This window comes from Helianthus annuus, chromosome 10 (genome assembly GCF_002127325.2).
Source record: "Helianthus annuus cultivar XRQ/B chromosome 10, HanXRQr2.0-SUNRISE, whole genome shotgun sequence".
NCBI classification, from domain to species: domain Eukaryota; kingdom Viridiplantae; phylum Streptophyta; class Magnoliopsida; order Asterales; family Asteraceae; genus Helianthus; species Helianthus annuus.
In genome coordinates this window covers 122,028,540-122,048,893 of record NC_035442.2, presented here as the reverse complement: position 1 = coordinate 122,048,893, position 20,354 = coordinate 122,028,540, and the positions used below count along the sequence as shown (strand labels likewise).

The following is a 20,354-nucleotide window of genomic DNA, read 5'->3' as shown; positions in this document are numbered from 1 at the left end:
TGGGATCACAGATGCGTACTGTGATAAGTCATGTCCGAATGTAAGGGATGGGCCCCTTTGTGTCGACGTGCCGATGTGTCCGGGTTGCGAGGTTGAGGGATTGACCCCTACCGGACCTAGGTTTGTGGGATTTTGGTTATCCCCAGTGTTGTTTTGGTGATCAGTCATGATCTTGTGAGAGGGAAAAGGATGATTTAAAAAGTGCTAAGAGTAGCGGTGGGCGCCAATGATGAAACAATGGTTAACCGGGCAGGGTTAACACACTGATCTCGTCAAGAAGGGTTAATCCCTTCCTCTCGAGGATCGCTGGCTGGATCACCGGTGGGTTGATCTCCTGCACAAGGAAACAAACCGTGACTCGTAACAAGGAGGATGGGGTGGGGGGTGCTCCTTGTTACCACTCTCCGGCGTGAGAATCAGTAATCTGCTTGGGAAGCAAAGTATGATAGTAGTAGTAGTGAGAGAGTTGTGAAGAGATACCTCAAACCTGGTTTGGGGTTGGTATTTATAGCCGAGGAGTGAAGGAGGAGGATGATGGACATACCGACGACGTGCTGCACCTTTGCAGGTGTGCCAGGTTTGTCGGGTGTGGAGGTTACGCCACGTCAGTCTGTTACTTACGTAGCCCTGACAGATGACTGTCATTGGTGCTACTTGCACTGTGGTGTCAGTCCCACTTGTTGGGCGTATAGGATGCGGTGCGAGCCGCATCGCTGCCTGCGGTAACATCTGATGTTACCGCGTCCCTTGCTTGTGATCAAGAAATACGCGAGACGCGGTGCCAGCCCCCTTCAATGGTGCAGATGTATAACTTGCTATAACCATTAGGAATTTAGTTGCGGACGAAATACTACAATATCATCAAAAACAGAATATTAATTGGTAAAAAATTATTAATAAGTTTAATACAGAATATAGATGCGAGTAAAATGTAAAATGATAAATTACTTATAAGCATAAAATGTTTTCAGTAGCATTGAGCAAGTTGGGTAACAATGACCTAGTCAAAACGGTAAACATTTAAATCGGTTAGGCTGGACCTACCCTTTCGCACTTTTTGTCTTTTTTCGTTTCATTATCTTGAATTTTAAATGGATTGAATTACATTATAAAACTATATTCCTAATATAACAATCTAGATTTGCTAATAAAGCCCAGGATTTGGGAGTTTTAAGCATTTGAGAACATTTGGGGTGATTTTCTGCCTGTTTTTCTAAAAACTAATTGTAGAATCTATTCATTTGAGGATTCTCTTGACAACCAATAACATCCTTATTAGATGACCACAACTCCAGGTCATGGCTACCTCTTAAATGAAATATATGGTTAGCTCAGTAATATATACAATGATCATGGTGGATAAAAGTTACCATGATGAGTTGCGGAAAGTATGCTTCCTTCATAGGTGTGGGCCTTAAAGTTGGTCACAGCTTCTCTTCCGTTACACTTGATTGCAGCCTTGTCATAAGCCCTATTTTTCGGATGACAGTTGCTTCCTTTTAAGAGAATAGAACAGAAAAATGCCAAAGAAACAAATTTATAACCTCGTTGATTGATTGGTCATAATCATCTTCAAATTTGTTCAATGACTCAACATAATTAGAGAATGGTAAATTTGTATTGGCCCACTATAGAGATGAGTAATAAATATGTATACAACATAAAACAAATATAGGATCAAAATCTGAATCAAGTAATTAATCTTTGCAAAAGTGTCTGACACGGGTTTTCTGCCACGCATGGAGCGCCTAGGACCAAGTGCATTGATATTCATGCCATCAAGAAGAGCTTGTAATTATCACTTCTTGAGCAGCTTCTCTTTCGTCTGCAACAACGAAGAATCACAAATTATGAGGTGCCAAGTTGAACTTGTTGAAACAGGCTCAAGTTGGCCCTGATAGGGTTGACCCGTTTACTTATTTGTTAGCATGATTAATGTAATTAAGTAAAATATTCTGAAACTGTAACATTTGTGCTTGTAATCATTGTGAACAGTTCAGTTATCAATAAAACAATGTTATTTTATCCCAATGTTTGTTTGGTTGTGTTTTACATTTTTCATGTTTTGACTTTTGTTTAATTTCAAACTCTACATCGTTTTCTGGAGAATTATATGCTAACTGGTGCTTAAACGTACTCAGTTTAACGCGACAAATACTCCGGAACATCAACATGTACTCAACATACCTAAAATAACCTTTACATAACTTAGAAATAAGTTTTGAAGGCTTTGGTATAGCAAAAACAAGTTAATTCGCTTACAGGGACTAAAATTGACAAACTGCGAAAGTATGCCAATTTGAACTGTAACGAACATTCCGGAACATGTCCATAAGTTAAACATACCATAAATATCCTTTACATAGCTTAGAAATAGGCTTTGAGGGGTTTGGTATGCTAAAACAAACTTTTGGATCATTCAGGGGCTAAAAGTGTCAAAAAGTGCACAAGTTTGCACTTTTACGCATAACTCACGTTCTGAATACATCCGGACATCCAAAAATTTATGTAAGCATTATAATATTATGCCTTAGTGTTTGGCATGAGAAAAATCCATTCGTCGCGTCATTTGGATCATCCTTCGCGCTTATGCGCATTCCGTCGTAATTAAGCGAACATCGCGATCGTACGGCCAAACAAACCAACACCCGGAACATTTTTGAGCATGTTTCACGTCCACAATGTTTAGGCATCATTTTAGGGCCTTATAGTTGGCTTTACGGGCCTTAGAAGTGTCGGAAATGGCTTAAACACGCAACAGGGACCAAAACTGCCAAAACTGAAACTTGTTGTCTGACCAGCACCTCCAGGCGGCCCGCATTAGTTTGGCCTGCACATGGAGGCGGGCCGCGTGGGACTAACAGACCAGATTCAAAGTTGAATCCACTTGCAGTTGCCTTTCGTTCGTTCAAGGGGCAATGCCCTTTCACCCAATCAAGAGCCAAGGGCCATTTTTCAGTAACCACAACATTTTGACAAGTGGACGCTTAGGATCGTGGCACGAAAATCAAGAAACGATCCTAACGGCTCTACTTTTCCTATAAATACCCCCCCCCCCTTGTTGCTAAAAACTCACACAATCCGATCAAAATGCTCTAAGTTGATGCCATTGCTTCATACCTGAGCTCTTTGATCTAGATTAGCATTCGGGGACCCTCCGTAAGTCTTCTTTCGTTCTTTTATTCGCTTTTCGAGTCCGAAAGTCAATGTTTTGTTGACTTTCTGCATTGACCAGCCTATGGTCAACACGAAGTTCATGGAACTTCATAACGTGAGCGTGATCACGATGGTTACAGTCCGTAGTGACTATACCTACTGATTACCACGTTATCTAGGCTTAGTGACGAGTCGTAGTTTCGGCCAAAATGTGCATTCTTGCATATTTTGTAACCAAACTACTCGTGAGCATCAAAGCCGTTTGCTTTGATGCCAAACCTGTTTTCTAAACTTAGTTAAGCATGTTCTAACATGCTTAGCTTGTCACTTTTAGTATAGTGCTTATATAGGGTCGTAAGGTAAGCGATCTAAACCATCGCTTATACTTTCGAACCCGACCCATTCGGTCGATCATTAGGATCCGACCAAACACATTAGGTGACCATAGCTATAACCTTCCGAGGTTATACCTTGTGGTCGCGATGTTAGGCATTCCGAACGCGTTCTACGCGAACGACGCGTTAGGGTAGCATAAGCTACCTAAACGGGTCGTAATGGGTCGCAAGCACTTATGTTAGGTTTCATTTTAGTATGTAGGCTTTGTTAAACCATATTACACGAGTCTCCATGCTCGTTTGGTTTACGAACCCCCATACTATCCGATCCTTCCGATTTTGGTCCGGTATATTAATATAGCTACCTATTAGGTGCCGTTTGATATCCCGTGATCTCTAGCATTATCTGGTTATTTTACAAGGAATTCAAAGCAATCTCAGGTGAGTACATAGAACCCCATCTTTTACCTGTTTTCGAGGAGTCAATGTGAGTACATTGAACCCCTCTTTTACTGTTTTCTAAACTGTTTTGGGGTGAAACACATGTGCCTATCTGTTACATTCATGCTTTCCATGTTTTCACATCATATGCCTGCTATGTTGTTAGTACATTATAGTACACGATTTCATTACATTTCATGCTATGTATGCCCATTGTGTGCGTACTTAGTACATTGATTTACATTACATTCCTGTTGCATATGTTTACTTAGCATATGGACACATTGATTTACATGAACATTTCTGTTGCATATGTTTACTCAGCATATGGACACATTGATTTACATGAACATTTCTGTTGCATATGTTTACTCAGCATATGGACACATTGATTTACATGAACATTTCTGTTGCATATGTTTACTCAGCATATGGGCACATTGATTTACATGAACATTTTTGCTTCGTATGCTTACTTAGCGTACTTAGTACAATTGTTTACAACACATGCCTTCATTTTGTTATGACATTTGGTTTGTTTAACATGGGACAATGCATTCATTAACATTAGCTACACCGTTCGTTAGTAGGTAGTGGTACCATAGGAATTGACAACTCCCGTTCCTGAAATCCTGGGTTTGATAGGATTGGAAGGAATGACCGAATTCAATATACATAACTTAGATAAACCTTTAATTTGTTTAAGGGTTTATCACCACAGTCTCAAGGCTTGGATGTATGCATATTTCACAATACCGCATAAATGTTATTATCAATAGAGCATGCATTTTTCCACAGAACATAACGTTGATTTAAACCACGTTTTACTTCAACGACTTGTTTTGTGCATTTTACATATGGTTTAAGTTGATACATTTCGCTTACCGTACATGATACATTTTGGGATTCACATTACATGATTTACATTGAACATAAACACGTTGACATTGAAATACACATTTGGTGGTTTACATTGAACATAGATATTTGACATGATTTACACAATAACACTTGACAATTGAGTTATACAAGAACAATCTTACATGGTGGATGGTTTGGGTAAATGGTTTGAGTAACGTGAAGTATGTAATATAATGCAAACATGGTGGATACGCCGCTGGTACTTCCTATATATAAATGTTTGTATAATATTACATATCTTAGCGTTATCTAAATCATTTCAGTTTAGACATATAACATTTTGTACAAATAACATACCTTTCATAAAACATTGTCTTACAAAACAACTTATCTTATTCAACTCATTTTACTAGGTTATTCATTTAACCTTACGTTCATCTATACATATCATCTGATATTATCGTTTTTCAAATGGTTTACAAAGCGAGACAAATTACAAGGTTCATGACTGACTGTTATTAAACATTTCTTTAAAACTCAAGTCATGAATCCCACTTTCACAAAACCTATGTATCTCACAGGCATTTTTATGCTGACGTACCTACTTTCACATGTGTTTTCAGGAGCTGTTCCATAAGATGTTGATCACGATACTAGGGCGGACCTGTGCCTTAGAGACTAAAAGTGAAGATAGAACTAGTATAACTATGCTTTGAATTCTGTACTTCCTTTTAAGACAATGTAACTCCCGTGTTTGATAAATAAAATGTAACTTTAATTTCCATGGTTGTATAACAATTAATTCTGTCCACAACACTCCCCGGCGTTTCCGCTGCGGTTGCATGTTATACGCGGTCGGGGTGTGACAGAAACGTCTTGAAATTCATTCAAGTTAGCAGCAACAGTTCCCAGCTCACCAAATACTCGGCCAATCCAAAATTAACACTGACTTCAAAGTCGATTGTCAATGTGATTGACAATCTTTTCTTTATTCAAAAGCGCCATCATCGTCATCTAGAAGAGGGTGGTTTGCAGCTGCTGCAAGTTCGACTTCATGTCTGCAAAACACACAATGATGCCTCGTAAACACAAATAACCAACAGTCCATAACTGATAAAAGCAAAACTTAATGTCATTGAGAAACCATGTCAATTTTAACTTCTAGTGGAGCAAGTGCAGGAGACTCGACAAAGTGTGAATTTGTATCCCTAATAACCAATAGAAACTCACATCAAAATCTCATATATTAACATATAACTGAAAGTTTATGTCTAGAAAGCGACTAATAGTTACCATGCAAGTTTCCTGGAAAGGTAGAGGAAAGGCTTCTTGAGGTTGTAGTTACTCTTAGCCGAAATTTAATAATATTGCAAGTTTTTCTTTAGGTAAAAAGTAAATGACATCATCCACTGTCACCTCTGCAGCCATGCATGAACCTCCGTGACCACCATCTAAATAGTTTCCGAAACCAGAACCGTTTTGAGAACCTAACTTTCAAGTGGTTATCATGCCTTGCTTTTCCATGGTAACATTCATTGCCCTGTGTATCCGAATGGCACTGCACTTAATTTAGCCACCATAATATTAGGACGAAGTTTATAAAGTTGCCTCAAATTTGCAAACTCTATTAATGCAGCAACCTAATATTAGTATCAAGCGTAAAAAGGTTCTTACTTGTAGTGAAAAACCAAACAATTAACCAATTATTCGGTTAAATGATACCCAATTAAGCAAATTAGCAGAGTTAACCGAAACCAATTAAGTGAGACCACACATGTCAGTTTAGGTCCGCTAAGGGCTCAAAACTGAAAAGAACTGCCTTTGTCCAATCATGCTATATGTATTTCAAATTTGTTTATAAAAGTCTTTGAAACTACCAAACTGAACCTGTTAACCAAAAACCAATATGACTTGTACTCCTTAAAATTCAACAGTTTGTAGAACACTTTTATGATATTCAAATTAACAGTTATTAAAAAAGTACTTACCAATAAGAAATTTGGGTTATGTTTTACATATAGTGGGTGAAATGAGTTAAAAAAACTCAAAAGGTCAAATGTGACAAAGGTCGGTGACAATTTTATATGCACATCACATTTAATACCAATAAGAAAGCAAAAACTTTTTAAAGTTACTCGTAGAATGCACCAAAGCAGAAAACTTGTGATGTCCTAACATACTTTTTATTTTAATTTCACATGTTATAATTTAGTTCTAAAAATAAGTGACATTGTTTCGCATCAGGAGGTTAAAGTTATGTACCAGATAAAGAGATGTCCTCAAATGGGTTAAAGATGCCACAAAAAAGCTATTAAAAATTTAGATGAAATAAAACTTCATTAGCATAAAAAAACTAAAAAAAATAAACTCATATTTACCTCTACCAATTGATTCAAGTGGTACTATCAAAAGATATCGAAAATTATATGTCTCCTAAGTTGAGCTCTAAATAATTTTATAATGATATTTATATCAAAGCTTCTCAAATAAAGTATGAACTGTGTTATAAATACTTTAATGCAATTGAGAAGAACCTCAAGTGTAAGACTAACCATCATATAAACTCCATCAGCTTTAGGCACATAATCAAACATACTGCCTCCAACATGTTCAAGAATCGAAAGCACTAATACCGAAAGCACTAAGATCTTAGCGTGAACATATGATTCCAGTAATAAGACTATATGAATTGTTCATACTCGAACACCCAGTTTACAACTACACTATCCTTATCCTCAAATTACCCTTACACCTAAAAATTATACAATTAGTGTTTTTTTTTTGAATGGCTAAACTTGCATACCATGGGGATTGAACCCATGGCCTTCTACTATCCTACACTTTATCTAACTCACCATTATCATTGGGCTATTACGAATGATTTTATCAAATAAGAATATTTTAAACATTATATGACATGGAATCTTGAATTAAAAACCTTAATTATATTGTATGCCATGGAAACTTTTTTTTCTAAATAGAAGTTATTCTTATAAATTGTTGGATAAAGAACCAACTTTGAAGAGGAGCAGAGAGCTGGGGTGAGCATATTGTTATTTGTGATTAGGATATTTTTTCATTCATTGATGCAATAACATATATGGAAACTGTAACAATATGGGAATATATGAAAAATCATATTGAAATTAAAAAAAATCAATAAAATGAGGGCCATGAAAGTAACCTTTACATCACGAGGAAGTTGATTTAACATGATCAAGATTTGTTGCTGACTTGATCTGATGGCTGGTAATCACCATCACCCACAAATTCATCACTTTCTTCTTTCTTAATTCCACCATGTTTGACTCTATAAGTCTCTAGTTAGGCTTCCATAACTTTAATATCTTTCTCCTCTAAAAAACCAATAAGGATGTAAAGAGTGAAAATAGATAAATGTCAATATTGTAAACTGCTAATGTAGGACGCAAAATTCACAAAATTATAACATATTCAAACTTGGAACCATGATCACAAGCCCTAGAGAAATTACTGAATCATTATCTCAAAAGCACATCAAAATACATAAATACATAATTAGGCTATTAGAATAAAAAATAAGTATCAAGCTGTTATTTTATTAGATTCATTTTATCAAAATAATAATAAAAAACATGTATAAATTTCAAACCGGCTGACTTGCCTTGCGTTAACCGATCGGTATAAATTTCAAACCGGCTGACTTGCCTTGCTTTGGCAGTTTCAACAGTCTATGAAGACCCTTAATTTATCCTTATTTTCTTACTAACAATTGGTAATTTTGACATCAAGTGTGTGTGCAACTGTGCATATAAGGAAACCTGGCTAATGGTGTATTTCCATTGGATCTCTTTCGAGATGTAAGATGATGACTTGTTCATTGGTGGCTTGATTTTCCTGACACAACAACGTCCTCATCTTTTTGTAAACCAGTAGTCACATAATCATTTTTTGTCACCAAGTTCCAAAACTTCCTATTTCAAAACAACTAAAAAAGTTTTTTAAAACCAAAAAAAATAAAGAACTGAATGATTTTGGAGATATGATACACAACTAACCTTATAAGACATGCTATCAACATCAAGCCTCCAGTAGTCTCTGTATCAAATCAAAAGCATATTCAAACAAAGAAGATGGAGTAAAATACGTATATAAGATGAGGATGCTCCGTATAAAAAAATCCAGAACCTAATGGAGATGGACAACATTAACGCGAGAACTTATCTCATCTTATTTAATAAAATGACAAACCTGAAGATGAACAACATCATGGTAAAATGACTGGATGGTGGCATTACCAGCAACATCTTGCCTACAATCAAGGAAAATTGATGTAAAACTTCTCAATTTTCAAGAAAATAGCAAGTAATATATGTATGCACTTATACTTTTCAGGTATTAAATATTTATATGCATCAGGTACACTTAAAGAAACATAAAACAACATTCCTTTGGTTGGCAATGAAAAGAATCAAAAGAGATGTTAATAAAAAGTTCCTGAGTAGAGCAGTGCGAATAGGGTTTTATAGGAAGAAATTAGGGTTTTTTTTTGTAACAGAACACCATGCTTTAACAAACTTGAAGTCGCTACGGCTTCTACGATTACATCATATCCGATAGTTCGCATCGAAGAAGTGGCGGTCATACGGTGGTGTGCAACCTCCATGGCATCGTATCCGGTTTTTTAGGCGACCACTACCATCATCAGTTCCAATCATCGTGGCCACCAAATCGGAACCAAGAAACGCACCACAACAACGAAGTAGAGAACTATTAGAAAGAATGAATCAAATTGAAAGAAGATTCGATATTAGGAAGATTGATCATACCTGATGTTGAATCGTTCGAAAGGCTTGAACCAGAATGGAGGATGGAGATGAGAGAAAATACAGATGAAGGCTGTGTCTAGCGTTTTGAAAAATAATATATAAGATCCATTTTAGGGCATGGATGATCCAAATCAAACTCATCCGACCCGGAGGTTATTCGGATCCCGCGTGGATTGAATTTATGTATTTAGAATGAGATGAACTCCCTCCCAAAATCAACCTCCACTAAACCAATGGATGCCACATAAGCAAAATGGCTTCACCATTCAAAGACAAATGACCCAAATCATCTCATTTATTAATATATATAGATTCATACAATCTACAATAAGTCAAGAAATCAAACTATCAAAAATCAAATAGACATATATTTTACATTCAGATATCGAACGTTCAAAAAATCAAATACACAGATATCAAAAATCAGATTTAGAGGACAATAAAATTCACAAACTGCGTGAGCGACGATTGTGCGAAGATGCGTTCGGCTGTTCCAATCCACCGTGTAGCGAATATGCAATTGTTTGGTAGTTCAGATTCAGGCGTTCAGTTTCTGTCGGTGACGTTTGGGAATATACATATACATAATTTTGAATCTAGAAGTTACCTATAGATAATTTTGTAGTTAACTGGAAGTTACCTATGAATATGATAGATCAAAAGCGGAATCATCAGATGCATTTGACTTGTTAAAATCTAGTGACGCTAAGTTTTTTAAACTCAAGGTGTAGGATAAGTGGAGTTTATGGGTTCAATCCTTACAATGCAAGTTTAGTCATTCAAAAAAAAAAAGTAACGTATATATTTTGTTTATTTTTCTTCTTAATTAGATCACAAAATCAAAGTAACAATTTTGTTTGATTTGGGCATAGTATTTGTATATGTTATCTTAAAAACAACAATTTTTAAAAGGTATATTTGAGCGTGGGACAAGCATTGCCTTCAGAACTGTTACAAGGGTACATCTAACTCAATTACATCGTCTAAAAATGGTGCATCTAATTAACTTTGTTGTGATGAGTTTTGCCTATGAAAAACACCTCCCAAGTACACTTTGCGTCTAATATATTTTTCCAATCTTAAAAAAATTAGACATAAAATCTAATGTTATACATGTACGAGTTAAGTTATCCTAAAAATACCCCTAATTGTAAGAAGTGTAAGAAAGATTTAAAGAATGACAAGTGTTCAATAACCTAAAACCTAAACACATTACACTATCACCCAAAATCTAAACACCCACCTCCACCCCACCCAAAAACCTAAACCCCACACTCCCCCGAAAAAAAAAAAAAAACCTTTATCTCACCAATACCCCCCCAAAAAACCTAAACACCCCCCCCCCCCTCACTCGGCAAAAAAAAAAAAAAAAAAAAAAAAAATTGGGTGGGTGATGGAGGGTGGGGAGTTTAGGTTTTTGGGACGTGGTGGTGGGTGTTTTTTTTTTTTTTTTGGTAGTGGGTTTTTTTAAGAGCCTTTGTACACTTCTTACAATTAGGAGTCTTTGTATTTGATCCTAATCGATACATGTAATGTTGATTGTTCTTCTCCCTCGTTTCTCCCGAAATTCAACAAAAACAAGCATCAAATTTTGTTTAATTGCTCATGTATATAACCCGCTCATGTAATATTATTTGTGCATATATGTAGATAAATATTACAAAATAATAATATAAACGTATGAATAATTTAGTTTGATAGATTTTTATGTACACATATATGTAGGAAGTACAAAAAAAGTATAAAGTTATGAACCACTGAAAAAGTATTAGATGGCTTAAACCAAGGGGTATGGGGGCCTGGCGAAGCCCCACGCCGGTCCCCCACACCGCCCCCTTGCCAGGCTTGTGATAACCGGCGTGCTCAAGACGATGTTGTCGGGCCCATTTTTTGAATATATAGCCGTTCAACGGCTATATGCATTTAATATAAAAAAATTTCTTTTTTCTATAAAACCATCTCATTTCATACCCTTTTTCACCATTTTCTCCCCACTTACAACCCAAAACACTCTCATTTTTATACCATTATTTTATAAAACCATCTCATCATCCACATTGGCATCTAATTCTTGGTGGTCCTCGGGTTATTCGGACGAAGAGGAGATGTTTTTCGCAAACGCTGTGGTAAAGGCAGTGCAGATTCTTATGAAGGAGGAAGAGGAAAACGTCTCGTCTGAAAGCGTTATTACTAGACGAATACGGGTTAATAGAGACCGCGAAGGTTTGTCATTAATAAATTTTATTTCCTTATTTACCTGTATTTATATATTTTTTACGACAGGAGCGCACGAGAAATTGGTGAACGATTATTTTTTGGATGCACCCCTTTACAACGCCGACATTTTCAGATGAAGGTTCCAAATGAGTCGCCGGTTATTCACACGGATTGCTGATGATTTGGCGGGGCTAGACCCGTTTTTCACGCAACGACCCGATGCTCGGAATTATGAAGGGTTCACCACGTTACAAAAGTGTACTGCGGCCATTCGCCAACTGGCGTACAGGACAGTGGCCGACGTTTTGGACGAGTACTTACAGGTGTCGGCAAGAACTACGTGGGAATGTTTGTATCGGTTTTGCCATATTGTGGTGAAACTGTATAGCAAACCGTATTTGCGGAAACCAAACGCGTATGATGTTCAACAGTTGTACCAAGCTCAAGAAGCACAGCACGGGTTTCCGGGAATGCTTGGTAGCACTGATTGTATGCATTGGGCGTGGCATAACTGCCCGACTGCGTGGCGCGGCCAACACACGCGAGGTGATCACGGCCATCCAACTTTAATACTTGAGGCTGTGGCGTCACAAGATTTGTGGATCTGACATTCTTTCTTTGGTCTCCGAAGTTCACTCAACGACCTCAACGTGCTATACCATTCGGCGATCTTTAGCGATGTCGTTAATGGAACTGGTCCGGGCACCCGTTTTACAGTTTCTGGGGTTGAGTAGAGACGCGGGTATTATCTTGCTGACGGAATATATCCGTCTTGGTCTACAATTGTCAAGACTATTCCATTTCCCGAGGACGAAAAAAGGAAAAAATTCGCCAAGCGTCAAGAAGCTGCAAGAAAAGACATCGAACGTTGTTTTGGTGTTTTTAAAAAAAAGGGCCATCATTCAACAACCGGCACGTGCGTTCACACCGAAGAGGTTGTGCCTTTGTATGTACGCTTGCATTTTGCTCCATAACATGATTATTGAAGACGAAGGTCGGGCGATTTGTGAGTATGATGAGAATGCATCTTACGGGAATACTGTCCCGGTAGAGCCGACGCAACAGGATTTAAACTCGTTCGCGCTAACCAACGACTACACGCATGCAAACCTTCAACAGGATTTGGTAGAACATATATGGAACAACGCAAACGACGGGGACGGTGACGAAGACGAGTAGTGTAATTTTTTTAAATCTTTAAATGTTGTCTTTTTTATAAATTTTAGGTGGTGTAATTTTTTTAGGTTATGTAATTTTTATTTATGTTATGTAATGGATTTTATGTCTTATTTTTAAATTTTGAATTGTTTTTATAAAGTTAAACAAATAAAAAAGTTAAACAATAAAAATTAAACATTAAACAATAAAAGTTAAACAAATAAATAAATTAAACAATAAAAAATTATGTGGGGTAGCCCCATCATCCACCCCCCTCAAAAATGGAGGAGGCCCATCCTCCATGGGATGGTGATGTGGCGCCTACGTGGCGGCCCATCCTCATTGGGATGAGTCTCCCCATACCCACCAGTCTATTTATGTTACGTTTTCTCGTAAAACTTATTTGTACTAAGACAATCATGAAGTTTGAATCTGAGATCTCTCCTCTAATTTCTCTCTTCACCCAAATCGGCTACCCCATTACCGACATGCCACCACCCACCCTACACCACCTCCGGCGACCCACCCCTATATCTTTCTTTACCACCGCCACCATCAGCCTCCATTGCCGCAACCTGCTACAACCGCCACCATCCTCCACCATTGCAACTATAAGCAACCGCTGCCCCTTCATCATCTACAACAACCACCGCCCCTTCATCATCTACTATAACCACCGCTCGAGAGTAGGAAACGAGTCAGATTTGCCGGAATTTTGTTGAAATTGAGTCAGATCTACTGGTTGTTGAAATCGTGTCAGATATGTCAGTTCATGTTGAAATCGACGGCGACTGAATCGGGTGCCAGAAATTCGTGTGGCGGCGGTTCTAGGGCGGTCGCTGGAGGTGGTAACATACTTGAATTTCAATTGAAATTGTGCATACAGTAAGTGTTCTAACCCTGAATTTGGGGATTTTTTGTTTGTTCAGAGATTTGGGGATTTTTGTTTGTTCAGGTGATTTCGTGGGGGTGGATGTTCAGATTTGGGGATTTTTTGTTTGTTCAGATGATTTCGGTCGAGAGAAAGAGAGGGGGTAATTGATGAATGTTTTTGGTTTTTGGTGATGGTGGATTGAAGGGGTGGATGTTGATGGTGATGTTGGAGACGGTGGAATGTGATGGTGGGTCAGGCGATGGTGGAGATAGTGGGTGGTCAGTGGCAGGTGAGGGTGGGAGGTGGTGGTGGTCGGCGGCAGGTGAGGGTAGGAGGTGGTGGCGGCAGGTTATGGCAAGTGGTCTGCAACTTTTGAGGATGGTGATGGGGTATTTATTTCAATTTAATTACATAAATTTTCCTAAAAACAAAATTACAAAAATGCCCTCATGTGCCTTGCACATGATCTGATTTAACAAAAAAAATTAAAAAAATATATTTCAATTTAATTACATAAATTTTCCTAAAAACAAAATTACAAAAATATATTTAACAAAAATGCCCTCATGTGCCCTCATGCCCTCATGTGCCTTCCAATTCAGTACTTCTATATTCCGAGTTTTACAGCGAAACTTTATTAAAAAAATATATTTCCAGGCCCCCGGAGGGTTTGGGCCCTGAGCCATCGCCCACCCCGCACCCCCTCCGGGACGGCCCTGGTATTGTTATTCTCACTTGATGGAGTATTTGGAAAGCTAGGAACGGCTTGACTTTCTCGGGCAAACGCGTAAACATCAATGACATTTTCAGCGAAACTAGATCGCTAGGCTTCTTATGGTATAAAAATCGGTCGAAGAATAGGAATATCACATGAGAGTCGTGGTGTAAATTTGTTAATATGTAAGTTTGGTTTGACCGCTCGGTTTTGGAGTTGGTGTTCTTAACGAAGTTTTCCTTTAAAATAAAACAAATGATTCGGTAGATTTCAGTATGGAAACACGTTTTAAAAATCCAATGGAAAAGAGCCCAACCTTGAGAAATAGTTGGTAAAGTATACTACGGATTCTCGTATATCTGACTTAACGTCTCATCAAAATCAACACATGGTTGTTGGTGAAGTCTCTTTTAAACCTGAAAACATTATATTTTTTTAGAATAGGCACAAGGGTGCATGTGCCATCTAAGAAAATCCATTTTAGAATAGGCACAAGGGTGCATGTGCCATCTTAGAAAATCCATATAAGGAGTTTTTTAGTCATTTATCATCTTTAATAAAAGACTCTTTAGTCATTTGACATCTAGAAATTTGTAATTTAACTAACACAAGCTAGTAGCAATTCCATTAATTAGAATATACAAAAATGGAAAATTTAGACACTTTAACTTTATCGCGTACGTTTTGATGGGAATGTTAAAATTTGTAACCCCCGATTTTGACAACCTGTATATTAGTGTTCACCCTGTGGTAAAAATAAGTACAAAGAAACGAAAAAAATCTAATTTTTTATAAAACATCGTATTTTGAAGGCCATGTAAGGAAATAAAACCATTATTATTTCACTGTATTTTATTAGTTTGTAGGTAGAGAAGAAATGAAGTGAAAATTATCGATAAAACTAACCAAGTGTTAAACGGAGAAATTGATTCATAACCAAAGCAACTCAAAATAAAAGATGCTTTAAAAAGATTTCAAATGCAGCAGAGTGAAGGTATGATTTATTAATCCTATAAAATCTCTATAGGAATGGTTGTTAAAAAACTTAAAAATATTTATTGTTAATATCTCTATAGGAATTGTTGTTAAAAAAACTTAAAAATATTTATTATTAATTGGTGAATAATAAAATAATTAAGTTATTAACTAATTAGTGCAATAATCGAACAAAAGAATTGGGCTAGAAAGTTGAAGTTGGGCTGTTGCGTAATTGGGGATGCTTCTTTCTTACATGGGCCGCAGAGAATTGATATTACAATACACCTTAATACTGGTTAGGGCTGTTCATGAGCCGAGCCGAGCCGAGCTAGGCCAAGCTTGGGCTCTGATCGATTATGAACCGAGCTGGCTCGGCTCGGCTCGGATTTGAAACCGAGCTGAAAATCTTAGCTCGGGCTCGGCTTGGTTTTAAACCGAGCTGGCTCGGCTCGGCTTGGTTTGGCTCGATTTTAAAAAGAAAAATTAATACATGGCTCTCAAAATTCAGTATTCTAAAATATTATTCAATACTGTAAAAGAATATATTCAAAATAAGTTCAACCTAATATATTACAAGCTAAAATCACGTTCAACAACGCAAAGTAAATTTTATATTTCAAGGAAATACAATATTAGTTCATTAACATGGTAATCAACCTTTAAATAAGTCATAGATATATTACAATCTTAAATACATGAAAATAATAATAACTTTTTTGTAATATATATTATATGTATATAAAAACTAAATATATTATAAGTAAAATAATTCGAGCTAAGCCGAGCCGAGCTACCAAACGAGCCAAACGAGCTAGGCTCAGTTTCTAACCGAGCCAAGCCGGCTCGGCTCACTTTCAAACCGAGTCATATCGAGCGAGCTTTTTCCGAGGTAAATCCGAGCGAGCTTTTTCCGAGGTAAATCCGAGCGAGCTTCGAGCAAGCTTCGAGCCGCGACCTTTTTGGACAGCCCTAATACTGGTAGTCTATCTGCCATTTATCCGTTCTTTTTAAGTAATTTATTGGTTAAGAGAAATTTGTTACAACAAAGATTGAAGGAATTTAAATGAGATTCCTTTTTGAGTTTTTATGCTTTCGAGCATTTTTGTTAGAAAATATCTTTCTTCAACAGCTACGTTGGTGAATCTGTTGGAAATATTTTATGTACTCTCAAGATATTATCCATCGATGATGTTTTCTTCGGTGGTCCATCAGTAATATACATCGATGAATGTGTTGTACGTGATTAACTAGTAAAGCATTCATCGGTAAGTTTACTGGCAGATTCTTCTCCGGTAATGACAAAAAAAAATATTTTTATATGTTTCTAAGCTTGCGAAAAGAGATTTGATGTACCAAATTGATAGAATTACAGTACTAGTTTCTTACGATTGGTTAACTATATAAATTTATACAATTTCTATTTATTTATTGTTTTTTAGTAAACTAATCTTATAAGAGAGTGTTTTCTACTGTTTTCAACAGAACTAATCTTATAATAGATTTGATGTACTAAATATCTAAATATCTTGATACACTTAACCTTACAAAAACTAATAATCCGAAACATTAAAGTTCGTTGAACAATAGCTATTTGTGTCCAATTTTTTAAATCGTTGAACAATAGGGATTTGTGTCCAATTTTTTAAAGCTATATGCATTAATATGAATCTTTAAAGTTCGTTGAACAATAGCGATATGTGTTCAGTTTGATATATTTTAACGCAATTAACCATTTTATATAAGCACCTTTTATAAAAATGAACTAATATTTATTACATAAAATATGGAACCATAGCTGATCGGAGCAAACTTCTTATCTAAAGATGGATCTAATCTATTAGCAATTTAATATCTTTTAATACAACTCTAACCTTTTTTGAATGTTTTACTTTAAAAAAAGCCAACTTAATGCCTTTATTTCTTCAAAACTTGCAAGTAACACATAACTTGTGAAACAAAATACTCTATTACTTATCTTAAAGTCATCAAAACCTATAACAAATTCTCACATGCATCATCACTCTTATTTATACCATTCAAAATCATTTTGTTAGCTTTCTGAAAACCTTTTGGGATATCAACTTGACCCCCATGAGCCCAGGAAGTGCTTCATCATCTTATGGGGTCCGAACCTTTGCCACCACGTTGATACACCGTTACAGAGCTAGCTCAATGACTGCGGCTGGTAATTCGGGCTACCAGCATACCATGTTCGGGTATGGCAGTTCAAGGCATCACACGTTAAGCTTTTCTAGTGGCAGTTTGATTGAAAGGCCGGAGTCTAAAATGTGAGTGTCTTCACCTTCGGGCTTCTTCTCGGTTCCATGATATTAGTTGAACATTGAAGAACTTGTTTTACTCATTTATGATTGGTAAACGTAGGGAACATGAAAGTAACTTGAAGGCTCAACCATCTGATCCAGATCCTCCAAGGGACAACCTCTTTTCTTGGTATATACTCTTTTAGCTTTATACAAAACAAACCATTCTACTACACTTTACGAAAAGTGTTCAAACAGTTTAGTCATTTCTGATGTGAATTCTTGGTCGATTCGCTAATTACTTGTTTTGAAAACGACAAACATACTGACCAAGTTGGGCGATTTGACCATATGGTTTTGACGGTTTGACGTTAATTTTAATTTTAATTTTTAGACTGTTATATTTTTCATGATAAAGATGGCTTATAAATATAATACATAAATAACTACATATTTTAAAAATAAAATATGCTTCAATAAATCAGATGATTCGGGTTTTGTTTTGTCTCAAACATGGCAAATTAAAAACAAAATATTGAAAAAAAAAAAAAACAAACAAACAAAATATTGAAAAATGGAAACAAGTCAAATAGGTTGAATGGACTAAGAGTAGTCCATATCAAATTTAATGCATCTAAACTCCTAAGTAAGATTTCCATTTGTAATTTATAACAACCAAATCAAATAAATTACATATAAAAAATATGTTTATGGGTCAACCCAACTAGATCTAACCTGTTTTAACCCGTAAAAGATGCTTGTATCAACCCGAAACCCTTTTGGCATGTTACCTAACCACTCTGACTGTCTCAACACCACTATAGACATAACCAAGTAACCAACAGTGAACTAATAAAGATCATGTAATCTGGTGCAGGGTAAAATGGGTATTGGGCTCTATGTTACCTATAATGTTCTCATTTTGGAAGCAAAAATGGGATTCCATGCTAAAGCTAGAAGGCAAGCAAATTTACATTAATGTGGTTGTACTTGTTACATGACGGTTCAATTATTGAAACATATAATTGATATGTTTCAATAAACTAATGCAAAAAGAATTTAAAGATGATGATAATTGTAGGTAAGGTTGAAGGAGTTGTTAAAGAGGTGGAGGAGGTGGCCGAGGTGGTAGAAAAGGTTGCCTCTAAAACAGAAAAGTTATCGGCAGAGGTCGCAGAGAGGCTAAACAATGGTGAACTGAAAGAAGTTGCTTTAAATATAGAGCATGTATCTAATGTCATTGCTAAGGATGCTCGAATGACGGAAGATTTCATCCACAAGGTATTTAACAAGAAACTCTTAGATTACATATTACAATTTCGACTTGTTTAGTTCCGAATAAATATGTTGAATTGGGCTATGCCCTGTCTCACATGGTGGTCACTTCTTTTAAAAGCAATAATACATCCACCCAATACACACTTATAAGTTATAACACACGTTTGCGCCACTTCAAGGCCTCTAAAACAAAGGCCTGTTGGTCTAAATGGGTCACTTTAGATATATTAGGCAAAGGGTAAAAGTCGGCAGTTGTGTATTATGTGTCATACATACTCCTAAATCATTTTATTCGTAAATTTATAATATTATTGTTATAATATAGGTCTTATAACCAAATCTAACATGTTCATACAAAAACTACTCTATTGTTTCGACCAAAACTATATTTGGCCTATCTTTGAACAGACCAGACTCGTCCATTTTGTAACATCCATGTACAATGTTTGCCTCCCATTTTTTGTAACAGGCTTCTTTCCTTGCAGTTTGGTGATCTTAAGCAAGACTTGAAGGACTTGGAGGCTATGGTAGAACCTGTCATTGATAAAATGGAACATAAAAAGTAGACCATGAACATTTTTTTAATTAAATTTCTCATTTCTATTGGCAAAGTTGTATATTTGTTGTACAGTGTTTTTAGACACAATCAACTAGAATTTACTTTTATTCTAAGTTTCTGATAATATATATTCTTGTTTTAGTTAACTTATATTGTTTTATAGTTAAATGTTGTTTGATTACTACTTTTGAAAAGTGATCTCCATACACATACAAAAACACTATTTGTTGAAATTCACTATCATGTATACATTCAGTAGATATGAAATTGATATGCTTAGTAACTTGGATAAGAATAGGCTTGTGTGTAGGGCCGTCCCATAGGTTATGGCTAGGGCTGTACAAAAAGCTCGCGGCTCGGAGCTCACTCGAAGCTTGCTCGAATTTAGCTCGAAAAAAGCTAGCTCGATATGGCTCGTTTTGAAAGTGAGCCGAGCCGGCTCGGCTCGTGACGAGCCAAATTGGCTCGGTTTGGCTCGCTTGTTAGCTCGGCTCCGCTTAGCTCGAATTATTTTACCTATAATACATTTTATTTTATATACATATGATATATTATAAAAAAATGATTATTATTTACATGTATTTAGGTTTGCAGTTTGATATCTATGACATATTTAAAGTTTGATTGCCGTGCTAATGAACAAATATTATATTTACTTGAAATATGAAATTTATTTTGCTTTGTTGAATGTGATTTTGGTTTGTAAGTATTAG

General features: G+C 36.3%; 2 protein-coding genes across 3 annotated transcripts; both read left to right on the top strand.

Moving 5' to 3' along the window:
- Positions 1 to 11,964: 11,964 nt before the first annotated feature.
- LOC110881379 lies at positions 11,965 to 12,426 on the top strand. Its single transcript, XM_022129658.1, has one exon. The coding sequence runs from the start codon at positions 11,965 to 11,967 to the stop codon at positions 12,424 to 12,426; it is 462 nt and encodes a 153-aa protein (XP_021985350.1).
- Positions 12,427 to 17,564: 5,138 nt separating this feature from the next.
- LOC110884774 lies at positions 17,565 to 19,787 on the top strand. Of its 2 annotated transcripts, none has more exons than XM_022132498.2 (5): positions 17,565 to 17,831; positions 17,926 to 17,994; positions 18,682 to 18,764; positions 18,886 to 19,085; positions 19,552 to 19,787. In XM_022132498.2, the coding sequence occupies exons 1-5, from the start codon at positions 17,635 to 17,637 to the stop codon at positions 19,573 to 19,575; spliced, it is 573 nt and encodes a 190-aa protein (XP_021988190.1). In that variant the 5' UTR covers positions 17,565 to 17,634; the 3' UTR covers positions 19,576 to 19,787. The 2 variants fall into 2 exon arrangements, with proteins under 2 accessions (XP_021988190.1, XP_021988189.1); XM_022132497.2 differs by having other exon boundaries at positions 19,568 to 19,769.
- The last annotated feature ends 567 nt before the right edge of the window (positions 19,788 to 20,354 follow it).